General features: G+C 39.0%; 1 protein-coding gene across 7 annotated transcripts in view; it reads left to right on the forward strand.

The window, feature by feature from the left end:
• LOC150088264 (ralBP1-associated Eps domain-containing protein 1-like) overlaps window positions 1-21,200 on the forward strand; it is a 791,977-nt gene that overhangs the window by 620,952 nt on the left and 149,825 nt on the right. For all 7 annotated transcript variants that reach the window (XM_090369416.1, XM_090369413.1, XM_090369418.1 and 4 more), the window contains one exon: window positions 4,995-5,140. In XM_090369416.1, the coding sequence (XP_090225542.1) occupies window positions 4,995-5,140 (146 nt within the window). The remainder of the gene's footprint in view (window positions 1-4,994; window positions 5,141-21,200) is intronic.

The raw sequence follows: 21,200 nt of genomic DNA on the forward strand, positions 1-21,200 counted from the left end.
TACAGAAATTGTGAGAAATGTAGTTAGAGGTTGTCCTCGGGGATCTGATTGGTCCTCATGCTTGGTGCATTACACTAGATGAGTTTTTGAAACAAAATTGTGTTGGAGCTGATATGATAGCATATGCCGATGACATGCTAATATTGGTTTATGGCAATGCACGATCACAGATTGAAGACTGTGCTGCACAAGTACTAGTAGATTTGCTGGAATGTGCTCAAGTACATAGATTACAGATTTCAGAGATCAAGACGGTGCAAATATTGCTGTAGGGGCACTTAAGTATGGAATAGGCCTCCAGTAGTGAGGGCTTTAGGAATGTCCATAAGATATAAAGCTGTTGTCACGTACCTAGGTGTGAGTATAGGAGAGTGAATCAACTTAATAGCATATGCCAAGTATCTAAAAGGAAAAATTCTGACACTACATGCTAAGTTTAAGAGAGTGATAAGGATTAATTGGGGTATAAAGAGCCAAGCATTGAATTTACTGTCTGATGGCCTATGTCTCCATCATTTCCTATACCTCTATAGCTTGGCTTCACAGAATGACAAATTCTGTAGTCAAAAAGTATATTATGCAAGGTCAAAGATTCGCTCTCTTATTCATTACTAGAGTGTGCCGAACAATTTCGACAAATGAATTACAAGTACTCTCGGGCAGATCTGCAAATAATTTTATCAGCACTGTTGTATTGCGCTAGAAATAATTTGAGAAGGTCAATTTTGAATGTAAGTTCATGTCCAGATCAAGAAAGGCTGTATACAAGACAAGATGTCAAGAAAGAGAAGAAAAGAATTCTGAATGAATTGGTACAGGTCTGGCAAAGGAGATGGGAGATCTTGGAGATGGGGTGAGTAACGTACTTGTTCTCACCCCGAGTAATAGTAGTAGTGGCATGTGGTGCAAGAAAGCAAGTGTATGAGCTTATGCAGCATCAGCCAAAAAAAAAAAAAAAAAAATTCACACAACCATTCCCTCTAAATGTTTGTCCAGTTCCTCCTTAAATTGATTTAACCTATCAACTTCCACAACGACAGATGGAAGTTTGTTCCAGCAATTAACCACCCACTGGCTAAAGGCAAATTTCCAAACATCTATTCTACATCTGTCTTTCCTTAATTTGAATTTATGCCCCCTTAGGTTTGTAATCTGAACAAGTGGAAGAATTCCTTCAGAATTCAGCATGCTCAACCATTCAATGTCTTATACACATCAATCAGATCACCGTGCAGGTGCCTAATCTCCAGCCATTGCAATTTGCAAAACTTAAGCCTCTCTTGGTAAGAGGGTCCCTTCATTCCCCTCACCAATCTTGTTGCCCTTTTCTGTACATGCTCAAGCAAATCTACATCCTTCCTAAAATGAGACCTCCACGCAGTACTCAAGGCATGGCCTGACCATTGCCTTATACAGAGAGACACAATCACCTCCTTTTCCCTGCTAGCAAAATTCCTATATATCATTGACAAAACCCCATGACCTGCCCTGGCAGCCTGTCTGCATTGCTCAGAAAACTTCATATCTGACTGCACAATTACTCCCAGGTCTTTTTCATTTTCTACCACCTTAAGTGTAGTACCACACAGTTGGTACGTTTCTCTGGGGTTACTTCTACCTATATGCAGTACTTTGCATTTGTCAAGGTTAAACTTAGTTGCCACTTCTCAGCCCATCTGCCCAAATTTTCTAGATCCTGTTGCAGTAGCACACTGCCATTACTGTCATTAACAACCCTGCCAACCTTTGTATCATCTGCAAATTTCGACACTAAGCCTGATATACCTTCATCAATATCATTGATAAATATACAAAACAACAGTGGACCCAAGACAGAACCTTGTGGGTCTCCAATAATAACATTAGTCCACGAAGAGCAGCACCCATTGATTACCACCCTCTGTCTTCTCCCACTCAACCATCCTTTTATCCATTGTAGCAACTTATCCTTAATACCATTAAGGATACGCTCCAATTTGTACAATAGTCAACTCTGCTCCAATTTGTGCAATAGTGAACAGTGCTCAAAAGCTTTCCTGAAATCCAAGTACATGATATCAAAATTATTTTTTGCATCCAGTTCCTTTGTAACCACATCATAATATCCAATCAAATTGGTCAGACAAGACCTGCCTTTAACAAAACCATGCTGTGTCTGAGCTATAACTGAATTCTTGTCTAGATGATCCTGCAGTGCTTCTTTAACCAGTGCCTCCATTAATTTTCCTGGAACCGAAGTTAAACTAACAAGTCTGTAATTACCTGTCTCCCTTTGATCCTCCTTTGTGAATTGGGGATACATTTGCACATCTCCAGTCCGTGGGGACCTCCCCTGAGTCCAAGGATGCTCTCATAATTATAGCTAAGGGTTTGCTTACTTCCTTTGCTGCCTCCTGTAATATAACTGGATAGATCCCATCCACCCCAGGTGCCTCTCTTATGTTTAACTTCAACAATTTTCTCACCTCCAAGTAGACATCTTGGAGGTGAGAAAGAAGCCCTGACAGCAGTTCAGGGTAAATGCGGCCTTTCTAATAACAGGGATTGACAAAGAGGTTTTTCCAGCTAGGCCTAGTAGATAGTGAAAATAGTACTTGTGGAGAAAAGGAGACATCAGCTCATATGTTTCAATGTAATAACTATGTTGACATTAGGAGTCAACTAGAATTGTCTTTAGGAGAATAGGAACAACAGTTCCTCTGGAGCATGTTCTTAGAAAATTTACTTCCTTTAACAATTTTGTCGTTTCTCTGGTTAAAAGGAGAGCACAATTGAAGTTAGATAGTAGAGCTTGCCTCCTAATGGCAGGGATGGATGGGATGTGCAATGATTGTCCAAATTCTAATTCCTCGTGACTACTACCATTTGGCATGAGTGCTCTCCGAAAATTGAGTTGTGTTAAAATTTTGAAATTTCTTTTAGTTGTTAAAATGTTTTAAACACAGCTAAAGTTAGAATTGAAATGAGTCATAAACCACATAAAAATTACAGCTTGGATGGTGGGTTGGCTTAATCGGTATTTTTAATGTATACAGGGTGTCTCAAAAATATTGGTACAAGCGTTTAGGTGAGGTAGGTAACCTCTAAAGGAATGTGAGTCGCATAGGAAACGTCACCATAAGTTGGTACACGGCGCTGTTTATCAGTTCGCGAGAGGGAAAATTTCTGGTGTACTCATTCAAGCAGTTGCCGCACGAAGAGCATGCATCGATATACGAACTGTAAGCTGGCAGACATGCACCTAGTGTATGGATTAGCAGAGGGTCCAAGCGGTGTACGCTCCCATGCGGCACAACATCACTTTGCAATAAATGTTCGATGGTTTTTTTTTTTTTTTTTTTGTTGTTGGCTCATCAGCTTCTGTGGCCATAATGCACCTCCCAAGGTTTTTGCATTATACTGTGATCCAAGCCTGAGGCGGGATTCGCACCTGCGACCTTTGGGTTGTCAGGCAGGCACTTTACCCACCTGACTAGCCCAGTCGGCGTATGTTCGGTAACTGCTTAGTCGGCCCATACCTGTTACCATCCCGCATGAATTCTGCTAAATATCAGATCTTTCTTGAACAAGTTCTACCAGGGTTACTTGACGATTTTCCAGCAAATGTGAGATGTAACATTTGGTTTCAACATGAAGGGGCGCCTGCACATTATGGAAGATGTGTTCATGACCATTTGAAGAGACGTTTTGGGCGTCGATGGATTGACTAGGGTGAACCCGTTGCCTGGCCCCCACGCTCACTTGATTTATCGAGCCTTGATTTCGTTCTGTTTGGGTCCTCAAATCTGTCGTGTATGAATCACCTGTGGAGACGGAAATGGATCTCGTGGCAAGACTCGTCTGTGTTGCTGCTACTGTCAAAGAAATTCCAGGTGTGTTCGACCGTATCCGCCAATCCATGCTGCGTCGGTGTCACTCTTGCATCGCGTCTCATGGTGGAACCTTTGAGCATCTGTTGTAATATCATGAAATGCATCCATGTCGTACTCCATTTTTAATATTATGTCAAATAAGTGTTTGCCACTAATTACTGTCTTGTGTCATTTCTGCTTCTTGTGCCTCTGCTACTACTTTCCCTTGACGTTTCCGGTTATGGGTTCCTATGCGATTCACATTCCTTTAGATGTTACCTACCTCCCTTAAACGTTTGTACCAATATTTTTGAGACACCCTGTATATGACAAGTGAAGCAGAATGGCTTTAACTCACCGAAGAATCACCTCCAGCAGTTCCACCATCATGACATCATTTGGTATGATATGACTAACTTTAAAGGCTATATGAGATCTCTAAAATTTTATCCTATTTTTCTAAATATATTTGCTTCTTTAAGCCTCTAGCATTCACACACAGTTTAAATATACATTTAATAGGATTGGGATAAAGGCAAAGAATTAGTTGATAAAATACAAGATTTTAAAATGTTAAAACAATTTAAAATCCTGATTCTCTGTCACTATATATATAATAATAAGAAATTATATATTTGGTAAACAGTAATCTTGTTATCTAAAAAACTTATTTCCTGACTACCCACTTCACTTCCAACATTCAACAACATAAAGCCAAGCTAATGCAAAACCAAAGCTCAACAGAAAATTAACATTGGAGCAAGCATGTGGCACAGTTCATACACATATTATGGTGTGTGTGTCTGAATTTGTAAAGAATTAAAAAATAATTAATGATGCAGGTGAATTTATAAATAGCAGTCAAATGTAGAAATTTACATTCAAGTAATTATAATGGTTATTTAAAATTTTTAAGCATTTCAATTGTTTGGTGAAGCCAATACATTAGGGTGCTCACTAGAATATTAAATGCTGAATGCGAAATCATGTTCTGAATCAAAAATTTGCACAAGAAATAAAAGTGATACTTTGATTTTTTGTTTGTTCTATTTTGTTTTTTCTTAGCATTTTGTTCTGATTTTTTATAATGTTAATTAGGTTTCCAAACTTCATTTCATCCCTAATCTTATGTTGCATCTTTAGTTCCTTCTCAGGACCCAGCAATAGTGCCACTTTACAAGGATCTCTCTCAGTACCCCAAGGACCAAAAAAAGAGCCACCACCACCCCCACCACCTAGACCAAAACACAATCATGCCCGGAGTTCCTCATTAGATCTGAACAAATTAGGTGAGATTTTTTGCAGGGGGGGGGAACTAAATTATGTTGTTTTTCTACATTTGTTTTGTATATATGCTTTCAGCCTATGGTATACATTTTCACACATCTTATTCTCCTAAAACTCTCTGAATAATGTGAATATTACCAGGGGTGTTCAAATAAAGAATGATCATAGTTTTTATTATTTTGATGTTAAAACATCTTTGGCAACACCTACTAAATTTCGGACTTAAAGTAAAACCAATTGGTCACAAAAATGTGACGCAAAAATGACACAAATTATGTAATTTCCAGTAATGATGTAATTAAATTACACTAATTCACTAACATTGATTCTTGATGTGAAAACATCTTTGGTGGAACCTACTAAATTTCGTTCCGACATTCGGTGTTCGGCCTGTTAGTGAAAATGTGAAACGGAAATGATCCGAATTGCATTACTTCCTAAATGATGCTATTGCAGTCGCTAACTACTAGTTGTTGGTGATTCTATTGTCAGGGAAATGAGGAACATGCTTTGTAAAAATGATAGGTGCAACAGGACCAGGGTATGTCTGCCAGGGGCAAAGGTTGATAACGTTGTAGAGTGGATATCATCTTTTAAGGGCACAAAAGGTGATATAGTTGTACACGTTGGCACTAATGACATTAAGAGTAGGAAACCGGCACAATTACTTAACAAGTACAGGTCACTGTTGAAAAAAAGCCGTGAATTAGGGTTGAATTTGAAAGTGTCTGCAATACTGCCAAGACACAATAGGAGGGAGTATATCATGAGAGCCTTCTCGATCAATTCGGCCCTGGAAAGATTGTGTAAGGCTCAAGGAGTAGAATTTTTTCAGCCTGGTGTGTACTTCTTAACAGGAGAGACTGCTTCTACAGAGATGGGATATACTTAAATAGAAAGGGTACAAGAATATTTGCTGATGCTATCAAGGCAGTGTTAGGTGGGTCAAAAAACTGCTAGAATGGCGGGATACGGGGACTAATAGATTAACAGTAGCCACTGGCAGAGGTGAAAGTGATTCTTGCACTGCTTCTATTTGAATGAGCAGCAACCTGGAAAACAAGATGCAGGATATTTCAGAGACTGCTGGAAGTAATTGCGGTACAAGTAAACACATGGATTGTGTTAGGGTAACTAAGAATAAGAACAGGTGCATTTATACTTGCGTGTACACCAATACTAGGAGTTTGGTAAATAAATTTGATGACTTTGAGGTATTGCTCAAAACATCAAAGGCAGATATTGTTGGGATATCAGACACATGGAATCACACAGATATAAGGAATGCAGAACTGGAATTTGAGGAGTACAATGTGTACAGAAAGGATAAACAGGATATTAAGGGAGGACGGATTATGCTATTAGTTAAGAAACACAAAATCCAAGGAAGTGAAGCCAGTCAACATCGCTGGCAGTGCAGTGTCGAGTCAGTTTGGAATGACATAAGCATTGGGAGATCAAAATTGAGAGTAGGAGTATGTTATAGGCCTAATGACTCTGATGAGTGTAATAAGAAACTGTACAGGGAAATAGAGTGGGTCAGAAAATCAGAGAGTCTTATAATGGGGGATTTTAATTTCCCATATATAGACTGCAATTTGTGGGTTGGTCACACACACACACACACTAGCAAGGCTTTTGTGGATTTATTGGATGATTGTGTTCTACATCAGCATGTTCGAGAGGCAACTAGAGGAAGTAATACTCTTGATCTGATTATCAGTAGTGATTCTTCATGAATTAAGAATCTGCAGATAAAGGAACCACTAGATGGCAGTGATCACTGTCACCTAGTGATCACAGTGTGCTGAAGTGGGATTTACTCAAAGAGGTAACTACCATCAGGGGTAAAGGGAAGGGTTTTTGCTTTCGTAAAGGTGACTACGATGGTGTGAGACAGTATTTAAATTCTACACAATGGGACGAACTGATGATGTTACCAACAGCAAATTCAAAATGGGAAGCATTCAAAGAACTTATCTTGGAAGCTACTAGGCTTTACATACCACCTAAGAAATATTGTTCAAGGTTTAGGCCTAAATGGATGTCAGATGAACTAATGAGACATATGGCAGAAGAAAAATGCATGGGATACGTATAAATTAATGGGTGACATGGAAGCCTATGATAGATATAAGGTGGTCTGTAACCAAGTTACAAAAGAGATTAGGCAGGCAAAGGCGGATTACGAGAAATCCTTAACAAAGGATGCAAAGAATAACAGGAAAGAGTTCTTTACCTATGTAAACTCTAGAAGGAAATGGATGAATCAGATTGGTCCATCCTGCTCACGTGGCTAACAAACTAAACGAGTATTTTGCATCTACATTAACACATGAGGAGTTATTCAGGAAGGGGAATACCAGAGGTGAAGTAAACTCTGGCAATGAGCTAGATGATTTTGTAATAACTGAGAGGAAAGTGGAGGGGAAATTGTTGAGGATAAACATAAAAAAGGCACCTGGGGTGGATGGGATCTATCCAGTTATATTAAAGGAGGCAGCTAAGGAAGTAAGCAAACCCTTAGCCATAATTATGATAGCTTCCTTTCACTCAGAGGAGGTACCCATAGACTGGAGATGTGCAAATGTCACCCCAATTCACAAAGGAGGATCAAAGGCTGACGCAAGTAATTATAGACCTGTGAGTTTAACTTCTGTTCCAGGAAAATTATGGAGGCACTGGTTAAAGAAGCACTGCAGGATCATCTAGATAAGACTTCAGTTATAGCTCGGACACAGCATGGTTTTGTTAAGGGAAAGTCTTGCCTGACTAATTTGATTGGATACTATGATGAAGTCACAAAAGAACTGGATGCAGGGAACAACTTTGATATTATATATTTGGATCTTAGAAAGACTTTTGATAATGTTGCACATGGAAGACTGCTGCACAAATTGGAGCAGTCTGGCATTGGAAGCAAATTGCTGCTATAGATAAAGGGATGGTTGAGGGAGAGAAGACAGAGAGTGGTAATCAATGGACACAGCTCATCGTACACTAATGTTATTAGTGGAGTCCCTCAGGGTTCAGTGTTGGGTCCATTATTGTTTTCTGTATTTATAAATAATATTGATGATGGTATATCAAGCTTGATGTCCAAGTTTGCAGACGATACAAAAGTTGGCAGAGTTGTTAAGTACACTACTGACGGTATGCTGCTGCAACAGGATCTGGAAAGGTTGAGCAGATGGGCTGAGAAGTGGCAAATGAAGTTTAACGTTGACAAATGTAAAGTACTACATATGAAAACAGCATCCCAAGGGCAACGTGTCAACTCTGTGGTACTACACTGACAGTGGTAGAGAATGGAAAGGACCTGGGGATAATTGTGCAGGCAGATATAAAGTTCTCTGAGCAGTGCAGACAAGCTGCAAGAGTAGCTGATGGTGTCTTATCAATGATATAGAGGAATTTTTTTTTCTAGCAGGGATAAGGAGGTGATTATTCCCTTGTATAAGGCAATGGTCAGGCCTCACCTTGAGTACTGTATACAGGTCTGGAGGCCTCATTTCAAGAACGATGTAGAGCTGCTGGAATGAGTACAGAGAAGGGCAACAAGATTAGTGAATGGAACAAAGGGTTGCTCTTACGAAGAAAGGCTTATAAAGTTTGCAAATTACACTGTGTCTGGAGACTAGGCACCGGCGAGGTGATCTGATAGAGGTGTATAAAGCCTTGAATGGTTTGAGCATGCTCAATGCCGATGTGATTCTTCCTCTTGCTCAGAATAATCAACTGAGAGAGCATAAATTCAGAATGAGGAAAGACAGATGTAGGATAGATGTGTGGAAATTTGCCTTTAGCCAGCGGGTAGTTAATTGGTGGAACAGACTTCCATCCCTTGTTGTGGAAGTTGATAGCTAATATAAATTTAAGGCTCAGCTGGACAGGTATTTCGAACGAATGGAGTATTAAAGTGGAAGTTTTATTTATTTATTATTTATTTTTTTTTGGCTGATGCTACATAAGCTTGTTTTCTTGCATCATATGCCTCTACTAATGCTAACGTTGATTTATTGGAATAAGTAGTGGGTGTGAGCATAAAACGTTGCATCGTTATTACGTACTAAAGTAAAACTGATTGTTAATGAAAATGCTAGACGGAAATGGTGTCATTTACATCAATTCATCTCCCCATTTGATGAAATGCACTTACTCCCACATTTCTGCCATTCTTCAAAAACATAGTGGAAGCTGGGGTGTTTTTTTTTTTGACATGCATTTGAGAATTGCCGCTGATGTCTTTACAACTTCTTCTGATGACGAATGGAAACATTTTCCTTGTAACTCATTATTATTATTAGCCATATGGTGCAAGGAAGCCTGAGGCTTATGCTGCACCAGCCAAAAAAAATTCCTGGGTAACCCTGTGAGAGAGAGAGAGAGAGAGAGAGAGAGAGGTCAGAAGTAGAAAGGAATCACCATGAAAGAATAGAACGATGATATCCAGCTCAGGACCCTGGGTGTGCCATTCTCTAACTCTGGAAATAAAAAAAAATCGCATGGTGCAAGGTCTGAGCTGTAGGGTAGATGAGGAACACATTTGATAATACTGTCATACTTGATGACTGACATTGCTTCCACCCACCTACCTAGCCGACCGGGCTAGCCAGGTGGGTAAAGTGCCTGCCTGGCAACCCAAAGGTCGCGGGTTCGATTCCCGCCTCGGGCTTGGATCAAAGTACTGCAAAAACCTTGGGAGGTGCACTATGGCCACAGAAGCCGACACGCCAACAACTACCAAACCAAACCATTCCACCCACCTACATGCAGTTATAGTCATTTGCAAAGAATGTAATCCAGCAAGTGGGCAGTAAGGTCCCATAACATTCATATGGCATGGCACAGCATGCTGTTAAACCATTGTTCCTTGAATGTTAAAAAAAAAAAGATGACCATAACCTTTCCTGCAGAAGCCACGACTTTTTTTTTTTTTTTTTTTGGTGTTGGCAATGACTTCCAAACAAAAGTCTGTCTCATTTGTTGCTTACTCTCTAGGTTAAAATCATGAAACCATGTCTCATCTGCCTTTATGACCTTGTGCACCATCTTCAGTAACCATTCATTGCAGTTGCTGGTGTGATTAGTCTTGGAACCCAGCATTAACAAAGACATGTCAAATGCAAATGGTCATGGAGAATACTGTGCATGCTTCCTACTGATGTTCTCAACATATTTGCCACTCGCCTTACTGTTATACGACAATCTTCTCTCACAGTTACAGATATGTGCCATATGCATATTTTATTGTGATTCTTGTTGGCTTCTGTGGTCCTGTATGGTCATCCAGAGTACAAATAGAAAATTTACTTTTGTTTTATTATTTCTTTATTTTAATACATTTATGGTAAAGTTCTTTCCTAATACATGCTCAAATAATTATGCATTTTACCTTCTTTCACTCATGAAACCAGTGTGTCCCCTTTTAACTGGAAATCTATAACAGTCAGGATGCATTATAAAATTCAAAAATAAATTGATCTTTGCATAGATGATAGATGACCCATAGGTCAGAGGTTCTCAAAATGTGGGTCATGACTGCCGCACAGTGGGTTATGAGTAAATTGGGTGGGAAGCGGGGCACAAAACTTTAAAATTTTATCTCAGTTATGGTAGTCAATCTGAGACTTGAATATTACTAAGCTTAAGAACATGTTTTTCACCTGCATACATTTCTTAGAGAGGAACAAGAGTTCGGGAACTTCCAAGAATATTGTATTCTTTAAATAATTATTATTAGTACTGGAAAATTATGCATGGAAGCAAGCTTATAAAATATCAGCCAAAAAACTATGCAACTCATCCCCTCTAATAACACTTGGCCGACAAAAGAAAAAAAAAAAAAATTGGCTAATAACAAAAGTTGCAGATTCTAAAGGAAATTGGTCATGTCAATTCCAAAAATACTAAAGTTATGTCTCTGTCACATCTCTTGGAAGATATTTCCTTATAAATGTTTGCTATCCACGGCATTTTTCTTATAGTCCATTTTGCTTCCCTTCTTAAGAAACAGCTTTTCCCATTGTAGTAGTATCCCGGAAACCTTGGTACAACTATTCCGTCATGGAAATGTCCTATGTAAGCATTTACTTCACTCATCATTTACATCAAAGAATACAAAGAAAAACAGCAAAGAGTTCTTTTCTTATGTAAACTCTAGAATGAAGGGGATGAATCAGATTGGTCCACTTGATATTGATGGTGCAACTCTTGATGATCCTGCTCACGTAGCTAACAAACTAAATGAATATTTCACATCTACATTCACATATGAGGAATTTAGCACTTAGCATTAGCATTAGTAGAGACATATGATGCAAGCAAGGACGCTTATGCAGCATCAGTCAAAAAAAAAAAAAAAAAAAAAAAAAATGCTCCCATTTCACCCCTCCATTCGATCCAAATACCTGTCCAGCTCAGCCTTAAATTTATTTAGGCTATCAACTTTCACAACAAAGGATGGAAGTCTGTTCCACCATCCAACTGCCCGCTGGCTAAAGGCAAACTTCCGCACATCTATCCTACATCTGTCTTTCCTCAATTTGAATTTACACCCTCTCGGGTGATTATTTTGAGCAAGAGGAAGAATCCCATCAGCATTGAGCATGCACAAATACACCTCACTCAGTTAACCTCGCAGGTGCCTAGTCTTTCTTCGTAAGAGAAACCCTTTGTTCCATTCACTAATCTTGTTGCCCTTCTCTATACTCTTTTCAACACCTCTACATACTTCTTACAGTGAGGCCTCTAGACCTTTATACAGTACTCAAGGTGTGGCCTGACTATTACCTTATACAAGGGGATAATCACCTCCTTATTCCTGCTAGGAAAATTCCTGTATATCATTGACATGACACCATGAGCTACTCTTGCAGACCGTCTGCACTGTCAGAAAACTTCATATCTGCCTACACAATTATACCCAGATCCTTTTCGTTCTCTACCACTGTCAGTGTAGTACCACACAGTTGATATGTTACTCTGGAGTTACTACAAACTTGGACATTAAGCTTGATATACCATCATCAGTATCATTTATAAATACAGAAAACAACAATGGAACCAACATTGAATCTGAGGGACTCCACTAATATGAGCAGTGATCATTGATTACCACTCTGTCTTCTCCCACTCAACCATCCCTTTATCCAAAGCAGCAATTTGCCTCCAATGCCACACTTCTCCAATTTGTTCAGCAGTGTTTCATGTGCAACAGTATCAAAAGCCTTTCTAAGTTCCAAATATATGATATCAAAGTTATTCCCTGCATCCAGTTCCTTTCAGACCACATCATAATGTCCAATCAAATTGGTCAGCCAAGACTTTCCCTTAACAAAACCATGCTGTGTCCGAGCTATAACTGAAGTCTTGTCTAGATGATCCTGCAGTGCTTCTTGAACCAATGTCTCATTAATTTCCCTGAACAGAAGTTAAACTAACAGGTCTATAATTACCTATGTCTCCCTTTGATCCTCCTTTGTGGATTGGGGTCACATTTGCACTTCTCCAATCCATGAGTACCTCACCTGAGTGCACAGAAGCTCTAATAATTATGGCTAAGGATTTGCTTACTTCCTTTGCTGCCTCCTTTAATATAACTGGATAGATACCATCCACCGGTGCCTTTTTTATGTTTAACTTCAACAATTTCTCCTCGACTTTCCTCTCAGTTATTACAAAACCATCTAACTCACTGCCAGAGTTCAATTCATCTCTGGCATTCCCCTCCCTAAATAACTCCTCATGTGTGAATGTAGATGCAAAATACTCGTTTAGTTTGTTAGCCACCTGAGCAGGATCATCAACAGCTGAACCATCAATATCCAGTGGACCAATCTGATTCATTCCTTTCCTTCTAAAGTGTACATAGATAAAGAACTCTTTGGTGTTTTTCTTTGCATCCTTTGCCAAAGATTTCTCATCTGCCTTTGTCTGCCTTTGCCTGCCATATCTCCTTTGTGATTTGGTTACAGACCAGCTTATATCTATCATAAGCTTCCATGTCACCCATTAATTTATATGTATCCCATATGAGACATATGGCATTTACATGCCATGTGTCTCATTAGTTCATCTGACATCCATTTAGGCCTAAACCTTGAACATTTCTCGGTTGGTATGTAAAGCCTAGTAGCTTGCAAGATTAATTCTTTGAATGCTTCCCATTTTGAATTTGCTGTTGGTAACATCATCAGTCAGTCCCACCGTATAGAATTTAAATACTATCTCAGATCACCATAGCCGCCTTTATGAAAAAAAAAACCTTTCCCTTTACCCTTGATGGCAGTTACCTCTTTGAGTAAATCCCACTTCAGCACACTGTGATCACTTCCACCTAGTGGTTCCTTTATCTCCAGATGCTTATGAAGAATCACTACTGATAATCAGATCAAGAGTATTACTCCCTCTAGTTGTCTCCTGAACATGCTGATGTAGAAAACAATCATCCAATAAATCCACAAAAGCCTTCCTAGTGTGTGAGTGACCAACCCACAATTTCCAGTAAATATCTGGGAAATTAAAATCCCCCATTATAAGACTCTCTGATTTACTGGCCCACTCTATTTCCCTGTACAGTTTCTTGTTATACTCATCAGTCATTAGGCCTATAACACACTCCTACTCTCAATTTTGATCTCCCAATGCTTATGTCAAACCAGATTGACTCGACACTGCACTGTCCAGCGATGTCGACTGGTTTCACTTCCTTGGATTTTATGTGTTTCTTAACTCCTCCTCCCTTCCTATCCTTACTGTACACATTGTACTCCCCAAATTCCAGTTCTGCATTCCTTATATCTGTGTGACACGTCTCTAATATCTCAACAATATCTTCCTTTAATATTTTGAGCAGTACCTCAAATTCATTAAATTTATTTACCAATTCCTAGCATTGCTGTTTACGCAAGTATACACGCACCTGTTTCTATTCTTAGCTACCCTAACACAACCCATGTGTTTACTTGTACCGCAATGACTCCCAGCAATCTCTGAAATACCCTGCATCTTGCTTTCCGGGCTGATGCTCATTCCAATAGAAGCAGTGCAAGAATCATTTTCACCTCTGTCAGCAGCTACTGTTAATCTATTAATCCTTGTATCCCACCATTCTAGCAGTTTTCTAACCCACCTAACACTGCCTCGATAACATCAGCAAATATTCATGCACCCTTTCTATTTAAGTGTATCCCATCCCTGTAGAAGCAGTCTCTCCTGTTAACAAGCACAGACCAGGCTGAAAAAAATTCTACCCCTTGAGCCTTTCACAATCCTTCCAGGGCCAAATTGATCGACAGTGCTCTCATCATATGCTCCCTCCTATCGTGTCCGGGCAGAATTGCAGACACTTTCAAATTCAACCCTAATTCTCGGCTTTTTTTCAACAGTGACCTGTTCTTGTTAAGTAATTCTGCCGGTCTCCTACTCGTAAAATCATTAGTGCCAACGTGTACAACGATATCACCTTTTGTGCACTTAAAAAATGATATCCGTTCTACAGCGTCATCAACCTTTGCCCCTGGCAGGCATACCCTGGTCCTGTTCCACCTATCCTTTTTAAAAAGCATGTTCCCACGTTTCCCTGACAATAGAGTCACCAACAACTACTAGTTCCTGTGGGACCAGCGCATTCTGCCTTGGGGGTTGCCGCTGTCTTGTTGCGTGATGACTAAGTGCAAGCTCTGGCGTTGATGTGGGCAGCTGGGTGCTTGATGGGCCCCTCAATTTAGATTCTTCGAGGGCATCCACCCTGCTCTTCAAGCTCTCATATAGGCCCATAACAATGATGAGTTCTCACCTCATTTCCTCACACTCCTTTCTTATTTAAGGAAGGGAATGCTAGAGGTGCATTAAACTTTGGCAGTAAACTAGATAATCATGTAATAACTGAAAGTAAAGTGGAGAAGAAATTGTTGAAGTTAAACATAAGAAAGGCACCTGGGGTGGATGGAATCTATATAGTTATATTAAAGGAGGCAGCAAAGGAAGTAAGCTAACCCTTAGCCATAATTATGAGAGCCTCCTTGGACTCAGGGGAGGTGCCCATGGACTGGAGATATGCAAATGTGACTCCAATCCACAAAGGAGGATCAAAGGAGATACAAATAATTACAGACCTGTTAGTTTAACTTCTGTTCCAGGGAAATTAATGGAGGCACTGGTTAAAGAAGCATTGCAGGATCATCTAGACAAGACTTCGGTTATAGCTCGGACACAGCATGGGTTTGTTAAGGGGCAGTCTTGTCTGACCAATTCGATTGGATACTAAGATGTTGTCAGAAAGAAACTGGATGTAAAGAATAATTTTGATATCATATATTTGGATCTTAGAAAGGCTTTTGATACTGTTGCACATGGAAGACTGCTGCACAAATTAGAGCAGTGTGGCATTGGAGACAAATTGCTGCTATGGATAAAGGAATGGTTGAGAGGGAAAAGGCAGAGAATGGTAATCAGTGGACACTGCTCTTCGTGGACTAATGTTATTAGTGGTCTCCCATGGTTCAGTGTTGGGTCCATTGTTGTTTTGTATTCATTAATGACATTGATGATGATTTATCGGGCTTAATGTCCAAGTTTGCAGATGATACGAAGGTCGGCAGGGTTTTAAATTACACTAATGACAGTACGCCGTTACAACAGTATCTAGAAAAGTTGAGCAGGTGGGCTGAGAGGTGGCAACTGAAGTTTAACATTGACAAATGTAAAGTGCTGCATATGGGAAGCTGTAACCCCAGAGTAACATATCAACTGTGTGGTTTACTACACTGACAGTGGTAGAGAGTGAAAAGGACTTGGGGATAATTGTGCAGGTGCAGGCAGATATGAAGTTTTCTGAGCAGTGCAGACAATCTGCAAGAGTAGCTCATGGTGTCATGCCAGTGATATACAGGAATTTTTCTAGCAGGGATAAAGAGGTGATTATTCCCTTGTATAAGGCAATGGTTAGGCTACACCTAGTGTAATGTATACAGGTCTGGGGGCCTCATTTTAAGAAGGATGTAGAACTGTTGGAACGAGTACAGAGAAGGGCAACGAGATTTGTGAATGGAACAAAAGGTTGCTCTTATGAAGAAAGGCTTAAGTTTTGCAAATTACAGTGTCTGGAGACTAGGCACCTGCGAGGTGATCTGATTGAGGTGTATAAATCCTTGAATGGTGTATGCTCAGTGCTAATGGGATTCTTCCTCTTGCTCAGAATAATCGCCTGAGAGGGCATAAATCGAAGAAAGACAGTTGTAGGATAGATGTGCGGAAATTTGCCTTTAGCCAGTTGGTGGTTGATTGGTGGAACAAGCTTCCATCTGTCGTTGTAGTTGGTAGCTTAAACAGATTCAAGGTAGAACTAGGCAAACATTTGGGGTGAGTGGTTGGGTGAAATGAGAAGGATGGTGGGGTTTTTTTTGGTTTTGTTTTGGCTGATGCTATATAACCTTGCTTTCTTGTATCATGTGCACTTGCTAATGCTAATCACCCAAATTGAGGAAAAATTGATTTTCCTCAAAACGAATGCCAAATGTGTTTATAACATTGCAGTAAAGTTGACACCAGAGCTTCATAATTGTCTTCTTATCTTCAAAGAAATTCATGCACAACTACTTTAAATGATCACCTAGCTTGTTTGGTATCCTATAGCTTTATTTCATATACTTCATCTTTCAGGAGTTTCTTTCTTTATTTGAGGTCCAGTGAAAATTCCATCCTTCAGTTTTCTGTCTGTTATATTGGGAAACATTTCTCTTAGGTAACAGAATCCACTTTCTTCTTTATCCTGAGAATTAGAAGTATTCTTCATTAATCCAAGATTTATATGCAAAATTTGAAGAAGAATCTTTTTTGGTTCCGCCAGTGGAACATATTTAAAATTACTTCTCACTGGTAAAAATTCTTCCATTTTCCAACTGCTGTACAATATAACGTTTTTCTGTTGAACAGCTATTCCACAACATAGAAAACAAGAATATTTTGTGAAACTTCCCTCTAGATCAGTGCTTTCCAAACCTGGGTATATTACCCAAAATTGGGTAAAAGTGGTTTTGCTTTGGGTAATGACGCACTTCGGAAAACACATTAAAATTTACCATAAAAGTGTAGAAGAAGAAGTACTCTGAAGAAAGTGATTAGTCAGTGTGCACCAATACGCTAACACAGTCTAACAAGTATTTATTTGCTATTTAATAAATACGCCAGACGTTTGTTATTACATTCAATCATTTTTGCCACCCTCGCATGCATGTGCAGAATTGACAAAATACGTCTACACGTACTGCCCCCCTAAACTAAAGTGAGTGAGTCTGGTCATCTAGTCTAAACCTTAGGTGCAGTGTGTTGCTAGCTGTGGCGGTGTAAGGTATGTATCGTGCTGGCTGTGTTTATAAATCGTACCATACACATTTGGAAAAGGTAAGTGCTACCAAACATCCTTATGTGTCAGACTTCATTGAGCTAGGTTTCATCTATATCGAAGACGAGGGAGTCATGAAACCACAGTGTGTTTTGTGCCCTGCCGTTCTATGCAGTGAGTCATTGAAAAAGAGTAAGCTCCATGACCATATGAAGCGAAAACATCCACCATTGTTGTCCAAGCCTCCATCATACATTCAACGTTTAGAAGGGATTATAAAGAAGCAGCAACTTACTAACAAGGATTCCAAAGCAATTAATCAAAAGGATGCGGCAAAAGCAAGCTTTGAAGTGGCTTACCTGATTGCAAAATCAAAGATGCCACACACAATGGGGGAAATGTTCATCTGGCCAGCTGCTATTCATATCAATAAAATAATGTGTGGGTCTGACTAAGCACGAAAATGGCAGCAGTACCATTGTCCAATAATACTGTTAGTCGCCAAATTGAAATCATTGCTGGGGACATAAAGGCAGAACTTATCCACCATATCATTCAGAGTGGTAAGTTTGCTATTCAAGTGGACGAAACCATGGATGTCTCAAACGACTCATAGATGATGGTCTACGTCCATTATAAGTTTGAAACCACAATTAAACAAGATCTTCTTTGCTGCAAGCCTTTGAAAATGACCTGTAAAGGAATTGACATATTCATGCATTTTTAGCGAAGGTTTAACATGGGATTCCTGTCACTGTTGTTTATGCATTTTTTAGCAAAAGTTTAATGTGGGATTCCTGTTGCTATTCATGCATTTTTTAGCGAAGACGGTTTAATGTGGGTTTCCTGTGTGGCGATTAACAGTGATGGTGCTCCCTCAATGTTGGGTCAGCATTCAGGCTATATAGCTCATGCAAAGCAAAACAACCCCCAAAATTCTGTCAATGCACACATTGTATGATTCACCGCCAAGCTCTGGTTCAAGCGGTATGATTCACCGCTTCCTCTAGTTCAAGAACAAGACCCCATAAAGGGTCTTGTTCTTGAACTAGAGGAAGTCATGAAAAATGTCATTACCATAGTGAACTTAAGGCAGGTTCTTTAAACACGAGACTCTTCAAAATCTTATTTTCTGTGCGGAGACCTGTTGGCTCTCAAGAGGGAATGTTCTGATTCGTTTTTGGGAGCTGAGGACTGAAATTGAGATGTTTTTGGTTGAAAATAAGCATGCTTTCATTGAAAGAATTTCCAACATGAAGTAGTTAGCTCAGCTTAGTTATTTAATCGATATTTTCTCCAACATGAATGCACTTAATCTGCAGCTTCAAGGAAAAAAATAAAATAGGATTTCTGCAAGTGAAAAAATAACAGCATTTCAAGAAAAGCTCGAGTATTGGCTAAAAAAGCAGAGCAACATAAAATTGCATCTCTCCCTACCCTTTCTTTGTTCTTGGAGGATACTGATGGGGTTGATTTCAGTGAAATAAAGGATGATGTAATCACCAACTTAACAAAACTATCTTTTCGTTTCAAGGAATACTTTCCTGAACTAGAAAGGTCTATATATCATTTCTGTGTGACTTGACTGAAATCCCCAATAGTGTTAATGGTTTTGCAGAGCAAATGATAGAGCTTAGGTCAAGCAGTCAGTGCAAAATTTATTTGAAGAAAAGAAGGACCATTTGGAGTCTTTCTGGTTAAAAGTTAACAGTGAATATCCTGTGGTAGCTGGGGAGGCTGAGATGCAATTATTGCCGTTTCCAAGCACCTACAAGTGTGAAGTAGGATTTTCTACTCTTTGCCTTCATAAAGAGCACAGAACAAAACTGTTTGCTGAACCCCAAATACGATGTGAGCTGTGTTCTGTCTCCAATTCCTCTCAATTTTGCTGACCTAGTAAATAAGATTAGCATTAGCATTAGTAGAGGCGTTTGATGCAAGAAAGCAAGCTTATGCAGCTTCAGCCAAAAAAAATAAATAAATAAAAAATAACCACTTCCACTTCACCCCTCTGTTCGTTCGAAATACCTGTCCAGCTGAGCCTTAAACTTATTTAGGCTATCAACTTCCACAACAAGGGATGGAAGTCTATTCCTCCAACCAACCACCTGCTGGCTAAAGGCAAATTTCCTCACATCTATCCTACATCTGTCTTTTCTCAATTTGAAGTTATGCCCTCCCAGGTGATTATTCTGAGCAAAAGGAAGAATCCCATCAGCATTGAGCATGCTCAAACCATTCAAGGCTTTATACACCTCTATCAGATGGAGCAGTGGCATTATACTCAGCTGGGATGTGGGTAATGAAATATTCATGGTGAATAATTAGCAAATTTTTTGTGGCTGCTAAAATGTTTAGAAATGTTAAAAATAAAGACATTGCATCAAACATATTGATTGCTTCATATTTTTTACCGATCTCTCTTCACTTGTCATATATGTTTTCTGTGCAGTTAGTGTTTTACCTACGTTGGATAAAAAGGAATTTCTGATAAGTGGTTTTGGGTAATGAAGAAAAAAGTTTGGGAAGTATTGCTCTAGACCAACTACTGGACTTTTAGCAAGTTATCCAGTACCTTAATATCAGCACCGACATTCTAGGCAAAGTCATGGCACTTTATTGCATTCCAGATGTGGGACACACTTTCATGAAAACAGCATGAAGTAGAAGAAATGATGGGAATGCATTTCCATTGTGTAGCAAAACTGCTTTTAAACTTAATTTGTGATATCGGTAAATATACACCATTCATTAGGATTTGGTTCATTGCTCAGGAAAATCACTAATATATTTAAATACACATTGCTGCCTTTCATAATGAAATACAGGCACTCCTGACTTATAATACTTGACTTACGTAACTTCAACTTTATGTAAGTTTTTGCTGGCCGGTGCAAACCGAAAAAAATATGGAAACATATTTTGCATCCTGTAGGAATAAATGGAGGTATTGTGAAAATATTGTAATGTGAACCCAATAACACATTGTTTTTTTGTTTTTTTTTTCCCTTGGTAATTCATTCCGAGACCCTCAGAAGTTGAAATTTTCACTATATAACTAAAGCTCTTTATCTCTCTTAAAGGTCATTTTTATAATGGAAATTGTATTAGTTTTATATAAATTTATGTCAAATAAACACAACACAAAAATCACTTTTAACTAAAAGATGCGAAAATAAAACACGCAGCCAACACATTTACAAACTCATTTACTATTGGTTAAGAGGAAGGGCTATGCAGTCTGGCTGGAGAATGCACTACACTTTCATTGTTATCATATGTTCCGTTATAAGAATCAATTTTGAACACCTTTGTGATATTTTTCTAAAACACATTTCTGTAGGTCATGACCATAAAACAATAAAAACAATTTGCACTTTCTGGTTTATTGGTCTTTTCTGTTAGTGTATTTTATTATAAACGAGTAGTAAACTCGATCTTATTGCATTTGCAATAATACTGATAACTGGAATTGTATAGGTTTTTACGTTATTATGGTGAAATGTGTTTTCCCTTCACTGAAGTCTTCAATCATATAAAAAACAAATAAATTTTCAGAATCTTCTCTGCATTCCTATTTACTTATTACAATGATGAAGCTTCCAACCCGAAGTGCAAGTTAAATCAATCCCCAGACCATCTGACAGCGGGGAACTTTACAGTCGGTGTTATGCAGTCAGGATGGTATGCCTCCAATTTTCGTCTTCTGACATATT

Source organism: Mastigoproctus giganteus, chromosome 3 (genome assembly GCF_048544385.1).
Source record: "Mastigoproctus giganteus isolate SK-2022 chromosome 3, ASM4854438v1, whole genome shotgun sequence".
Taxonomy (NCBI): domain Eukaryota; kingdom Metazoa; phylum Arthropoda; class Arachnida; order Uropygi; family Thelyphonidae; genus Mastigoproctus; species Mastigoproctus giganteus.